Source organism: Macrosteles quadrilineatus, unplaced genomic scaffold (assembly GCF_028750875.1).
Source record: "Macrosteles quadrilineatus isolate MER2022 unplaced genomic scaffold, UCM_ALF_1.0 Scaffold_6__1_contigs__length_79288215, whole genome shotgun sequence".
NCBI lineage: Eukaryota > Metazoa > Arthropoda > Insecta > Hemiptera > Cicadellidae > Macrosteles > Macrosteles quadrilineatus.
The window spans coordinates 44,613,936-44,621,118 of NW_026542599.1; the positions used below are offsets into that span (position 1 = coordinate 44,613,936).

Consider the following 7,183-nt stretch of genomic DNA (forward strand, 5'->3'; position numbering starts at 1 on the left):
TAGTTTCATTAACTTTCTGCCTAAATTTAAATAAATTTTACTCATTTTTAGCGAATTTCCCTATAGAGAAGTAGCTATTACCGTAGGTGGCACGGTAAGACCTAGACCCGGGACCGATTTACTTTTTCATTTTGATGTCCCCAGAGGCCAAAAACACCATTCGTTCAAATTTTTATATATGTATATATATATATACAGACATATATATATATATATATACGTCCGTGAACGCGATAACTTGAGTAATTTTTGTCCGATTTTGACGAAATTTGGTCTAAGGGTGTAAAGCGGGATAAACTTAAATGAGTTCGCGAACCAGCATGATCGGACCATGGGAACGGGGTTTTACGGGGGGTTTTATGGGGTAAAAATTAGTTTTTCTCACTTTTGACCCTCAAAACACAAAATTTCCCAATTTCTCTTTAGACCTTTTTAAAGAGCTTAAAAAAACAATTAATTTAGTATTTAAAAGTATTTTTGTTCGGTTAATAGTAACGGAGAAAATTAAAAAAATGTTAAATTTAAAATTCCCATGTTATTCTTATGGAGAATATTGTCAAATGTTGTAGAGTGCTTGCTTATGGATATATTTTGTATTTTGATCAAATTTATTTATTTTGTACTAAGCTATCAATATTTTACAAAAAAACAGACTTTATTAGTTTCCTTGTAGCAGCAAACCTAGGTACTCGTTAAACCTAATGTTATTAAAATATATTTAATTGAAAATCAATTAAGACAAATGGAAATTCGCTTAGTCGGCAGGTTTGCTGCGGCGGGGGTATTTATATTTGAAGTGCTTTTGACAACTAAAATAAGCTTAAACCCCTCTTTTTTTGTTTCAAAAATGCAAAATTTTCCGGGGTAGGAATCCCGGACCCCCCTTGGTTCCTGGGGGGTATTCCATACCCCCCATTCCCCCCGGTGTTTGCCCCCCCCCCAAAGAATTGGTGAAATGACGCCACTGAACAGGTGAAGTTTTCCTAACCTAAGAGACTTACATTATTACATTTAAGTGGACCTACCTGATCCACAGGCTAATGGCTATGGATCTGTGAATCTGTGGCTGAGGACTAATGGCTATCTATCAAAATAGGCTACATTTATGATTTTTAGAGGATCTGAAGTACACGCTTAAATAAAAAGACCAGATATGCCTTACAAGAATGATTTAGATTTTCAAGAAATAGGTATATTGTCGGTTAGAGAATAATATCAATTTAGTTTAAATATAGTACTAAGAAAGTTATGTATCTCTTCTCTCCTTTATGAATACTTGACATCTACAGTAAAACTTCGATAGATATTGAAATTGTATTATATTTTGGTATAATCAACGACAGTGGAATTTTACGTTCTCTGGGTACACTTTGTTCTAGTTAGTTTCAAGCTGGTGCCTTTGACCACAGAAAACAGTAGGTTTTCTGTGCTTTGACTATCAATACAACTTCAGTATCAAATAGTCAATGGTGGTGCTTTTGTAAGTAGTTGTTAATGTTTCTTCAATCAGTTACAAAAACACAGAATGTTTTGATTTGCTCTATTTACACTTTGTATATATTACCATAGATAAAACATACTCCCGACTTTATAAAAACATAAATAAAACATACACTGAGACACAGCTAATCCTCTAATATTAGCCATGTCTGTTTGTGGGTTCGTTTGTGATTTTTGTCTTTTAATCCAGCTGGAGGATTTAGACTAAAGTACGTAAACGTAAATAATAATTTATACAAACATTTTTCAATCATCTGTTTTTAATATTTAAGTTTCAGTGGAATCCCAATTTCTTATTACTCTGGGGATGTAAAATGAACAACGGGTTTCAATGGAGCAAAACGCTGTACGAATAGCACCTTAACTTAAATAAGATCATCTATGTATATCTTCGTTTTATTGTACAGTATGCTTGTACATTACCGCACAGAATTGTTATTATTTCAGAAATTAAATGTTTATAATTTTTTATTGACATCACTTTTCGTAAATTATAACGTTTGTCTGTTTATAATATTGTTTAAAATATTCAACCCAATCAACCACAACCGAGCAAGTCTGGGCCCCTGATACTAAGGGTGATCCGAAAATAAATTTTATAATACCAAGTTTCGCAAGAAATTTTTTTCGATAATCAATATTGTGTGTAACTGGTTTCTACAGCTCATTAAACCATTAAAGGATCCACATATTATTCTTTTGTGCATCCTCAACCAAAGTTTTGTGTGGATCAAAAGCACTGATCAAGTAACTAATAAATGTAGTTACACTAGGGGCCACGAGAGTCTATGGAGTTGGTGGCAGCCAATAACAAGACTGGATTAGTGCGACGTTGCAACATCATCCGTTCACTACTTTTCGACACTAATTAAAATATACTAAACAATATTTTCAAATAAGCTAGTATTATTAGATTTGGCAACACCGCGCTGTCCTCATTGTCTCCTTCAAAGTCACGGGGTAAATAGGCTCCTCCCCCAACTGCAGACTCTCGTGCAGAAAAGTAACACTCATTTAAGCAAATTCTCTGTTGGAACTGGGTTTTTGACCCCTTTATAATTATTTACCGTACTACTACATTCATAATAGTTTAAACGAATAGATTTGTTTTATATCAGCTTTTTAGCAGCATACAAGTTTTTCAATAAGATTAATAAAAATTCCCACTACATGAGTACTCTCCAATTTAAGAAGAACTATCTGATCAACCAGTACAAGATAAAGGAAGAAATCTTCAGCCAAAAAGACAAACATATCAACATTTTTCCATTTAATGATTCAAAACAAGGATGGACGTGCAATAAGTTAAACAAGATGGCGGTGGAGAGAAGAAGAAGTGACTAAGACTTGAGGAAGGCCTCGAGGTCCTTGCTGTGGGTTCTCTTGGGGTCGTACTTGTTGACGACTGCTGTCCATTCGTTGGGGTACTTCTGTCTCATGGCCAGGATGGTCTTCTTCAGGTTGGCTCTCATCTTGGGGGAACAGTTGGCGCAAGCGGTAGAGATCACTTCAGGCAGGATCTCTGCAGAAATAAAAACTTTAGTTCACTGGACAAATAATATGGATGTTCAGCAATGAGACATTTTCGAATGTAGTTCATCTTACGTAGCAAAACAACATACGTTTTGATAAGTTTATCTAAACATTATCTAAAAACAACGAACGTCTAAAGGAGATTTATATATAGGGGTCAGAACCATAAATTAAAATTTAAATGCAAGGATAAAATATTCAAGGGTTTTTGTTTAATCCACGGCATTATCCATTCACAATATTTAGCTGGTTTGAGGGCAAGTCCCCACAAAAATTCCCATGTGGTTTTGATTAAAATCAATGTGTTATGGTCTTTATAATCCTAAACAAAATAGTGCAACCCCCCATTTCTGTAACAGTTTACGGCTCAAAAGTTATTGCAGCTTTTGTGATTTTTTCCTACAAAATTATCATAGTTACTCCCACCGCTTACTCATGATAAAGGTTGATGACAAGCTTATGGGAGAAAGTATGTGTCAGATTGCTTATACGGTTTATTTTTGTATTCAATCTATGTTGCTTATTCAGCTGTTGAGCTATTATTTTAAAGGTAAGAGTCAAGTGGAAGGGTAGATTTCTTCCCCTAAATCACCTAAATATTGTGAACGAAGTAGAGTTATGGTGACCAAAAGTAAAAGCAATATAAATACTTATTGACGTGTTTTATGTGTGATGTAATATCAACATTTTCCTATCGAAAATAAAGCTTTTCAACTGTGCACTACTGATAGAATTTTTTTATTTAGATTGTAAGTGCGTTTCCTCTTCTTACTCTTGTAACAAAGTGTGAATATAAATAGATACATAATGCGTCTCGTTTCAAATCTCAAATCAATAATTAATTCATCAATAAGAACACACGATCTTACAAACACAACAGTTACTTTACTACTGTAATGTACATAATTTACATAATATCACTTTAACTTGTCTATTTTTTCTGTTAAGCGTATAGCAAGATTGTGGACAAGAAAGATATTGATATGTAAATAATCTGGCCAGGAAGCAGCAAAAACTGAAGTGGAAGTGAACCGGCCAGTTTCCTACAACAGCAACGGTGGACAACCTTGGATTTATATGCATATCAAGTCGATTATAATGGTTTCTCAGGGCTACTTATCATCAAACTGGGTAGATTTGGCTCATCAACTTTTGAGTTTGTTTCAGTTTTACAAAACCGTGGGATGAATACAATATGTTTTGATATTGTAGAAACAATAATTTTTCAAAACAAGTTACTTTTATTTGTTGTTGGTGATTATCGATGATAATGCTTAAGTTAGTGTGTGAAGTTTCAAGCTGCCTTACAATAAATACGTGTTTTTCAATTAAATTGAAATATAATCTAAGACACAGACCAACAAAGGTGTTATATTTTTTTTCGATAACAAATTTAAAATACTCCCTTACTATGGTAATTAAAATTATTGTAAACAGCCAAAGAGAGTTAAAAAATGTAACGTATAATTATGACCGGACTGTTGGGGGCATTGATGTATTTTAACAATAAAATATTAACTTTTCAAATCATTAAAAATTTAAACAACTTACTAAATTGGAGTTAAAATTTTTTTGAAATTTCCCTTGAATTTAATTTTATAATATTACTAGCTGTAACCCGCGGGCTTTGCCCCGTTTAACTTCTTAATTTTCAAGATTATCTCGTTCGCATGGCTCAATCACGTCCTGGTTGAAGTTTGTTCGCTACGCTCACTCACCTTTAGGTTGGAGCTCGTTCGCTACGCTCACTCACCTTTAGGTTAGAGCTCGTTCGCTGCGCTCACTTGCCTTCAGGTTAGCTCGTTCGCTACGCTAACTCGCCTCCAGGTTGAAGTTCGTTCGCTACGCTCACTCACCTTTTGGTTGCAAATTAGCTGTTGTCATAAATGTAAAAGAAATAATAGTGCTGCACCCTATTGGTAATCCTTGTAACTTTAATGCTATTGGACATCATAGAATAGAACCAACTTGTTTAGTTGAAACAGTTGTTAAGAATCAATAATTCCATTTCTCATAAGGTTAACATGGGAAACTCCAGAGCCACTGGGGCGGAGCCCAAAAGGATTTTTGAAATAAGAATATGCCTATATGTTAATCGGGAATGTGAGCTATCATCATGCCAAATTTCAGCCCAATCCGACCAGTATTTTTTGCGTTCACTTGTCACAAACATACATCCATACATCCAAACTTTCTCATTTATAATATGAGTAGGATTAGTAGGATTTTTACAGCTATAGTAAAAATTAGGTTGTACCTAATATTGCAGTTAAATAACATGCTAGCTTTTTTTTCTCACAGCTTTAAAAATATTTACTACCTTTATTTGTAGTAGATAAATAGATGACAAACTAGCTGTAATTATTCATTTTGCGTTGCCTATCAGCCAATAGTCAAAGCTGTAAATTTACTTTCCTACATTTTAGTTAAACTAATAACAGTTTAAAAGTGTTCAATAAAATTTAAAATTCTTCCTTTACAAAGCCTAAATGAAGTACTCGTATCATGAGAGTCATCTTCACTCTTTCACTAAATAGAGCTACAGACTAGACTAACTTCTAATGTAGAATTTATAACATAAAAATTATTAGTATTTTTTTATTGAACACAAAGCTCATCGGTAACGACTTGAACTACCAGCCAAACATTGACTCCTTTACTCCTTCACTCCCTTATTCCCAGTCACCATTGGCTTGTCTATGAGTTTAAACTGTATCGGAACTGCTTTTAGATCGTCTTACGAGATATATGGTAAAAAGCAATAGACAAAAAAATATAAATTAAAATGGTTAAGGGTACAAATTGGGGAAAATCACTCAGACGTTAATCCAAATGTCATAGTAATCTGCAACGTATACAATTATCATCTACGACAGAAACTACTTATGTGTGATGCAAGTGCAAAGAACCGTCATGAAGCTATAAATCAACACAGGGAGTAAAGGTCAACATGATAGCACAGATGATAATTGCTGAGAGGAATGAGAAGTTTAAGTGTAACAGAGAAGATTCGATTTGACGAATTGTGGACAACTGTTTGCGAGGCCAGAAACGTTCTCGGATTCCGGGTGGTAGCACAGACGAGGTAACAATTGTACAACTATATAATTATACGTGACTTATGCCGTACCGGTGAGTTCACTGCCTTTATTTCACCGGTGGCAGGAATTTTAGTTGTTAAGGGAAAAATGGAAGAGAAATCTCAACAGTAAAAAAATGTACTCACTCTTAAGGTCCTTCCCCTCCGAGGTGCACGGGCCTTTGTCAGTGACACACTTGACGTAGTTGCTCAGCACCCGGGGGTTGGCGAGGATCTTGTCCACATCTACAGAGTCCAGACGACTGTTGAGCTGTTTGGGGGCGGCGGGCCCGGGGGCGGCGACCGTGAGGGCGGCACAAGCTAACAGCAACACTACGTACATGATTGCTGGACAGTGGACACTGTATACAGTACAGCGGGGACAGAGGGGCTATATAGCTCTAGTCCAGCCAGCCTTGTCGTAGCCTTGGCCTACAGCATTTGGCTTCCTTCCGATCGGCTTCCTCCATGGAAAATGTGTAAAAAAGTTTCGATTTGCAATGGCTTGAAGTTGGTAGGTTTGTTTTTCAAAGATTAGTAGCAATTATTCTTAATATTTTTAGTTTTTGTTCCTAGATGAAAATGTGTAAAAAGTGCATAGTTTCAATTGTTTACCTGCGGTTGTGATAAGTTATATATCGATGGTTGTGATTAGAGAGGAATTTTGTACAGTATTTAAAATTTAGGACAGTTAATTTTAATTCGTACAATTTTGTCACACTTGGTATGATGTTGCTAGAAGTCAAGCATAATTTAGGTTTTATGGTTGGTTTGTAATTACAGTCATTCCTCCGTGAAAAATATTTAACAGTAATGAGGCTTTATTCTAAATGAATATTAGCTATTCTGTGAGAAGTTAAATAGGGATGTTTTTCAATGTTATTGGTCATATCCAGTACGATGTTGCTGAAATTCAAGCTAAATTTAAGTTTTAAAATATCGGTTTGTTTCATAAGCCATTTGTAATTCTTAAAATGTGGAATGGTTCAAAATTCTCTTATATTTGATTTTGTGAGGTTTGTATTCTATGATTTGGACAAAATTTAATTGTAAGCGGGAATAGGTCATAGG

At 34.9% G+C, this 7,183-nt stretch overlaps 1 protein-coding gene across 1 annotated transcript; it reads right to left on the reverse strand.

Annotated features, from left to right (window-relative positions):
• Positions 1–2,753: 2,753 nt before the first annotated feature.
• Positions 2,754–6,467, reverse strand: LOC128997248 (ejaculatory bulb-specific protein 3-like). The gene is made up of 2 exons (XM_054422860.1): positions 6,260–6,467; positions 2,754–3,022 (listed from the first exon to the last, which is right to left on the reverse strand). The coding sequence occupies exons 1-2, from the start codon at positions 6,453–6,455 to the stop codon at positions 2,841–2,843; spliced, it is 378 nt and encodes a 125-aa protein (XP_054278835.1). The 5' UTR covers positions 6,456–6,467; the 3' UTR covers positions 2,754–2,840.
• Between the last annotated feature and the right edge of the window lie 716 nt (positions 6,468–7,183).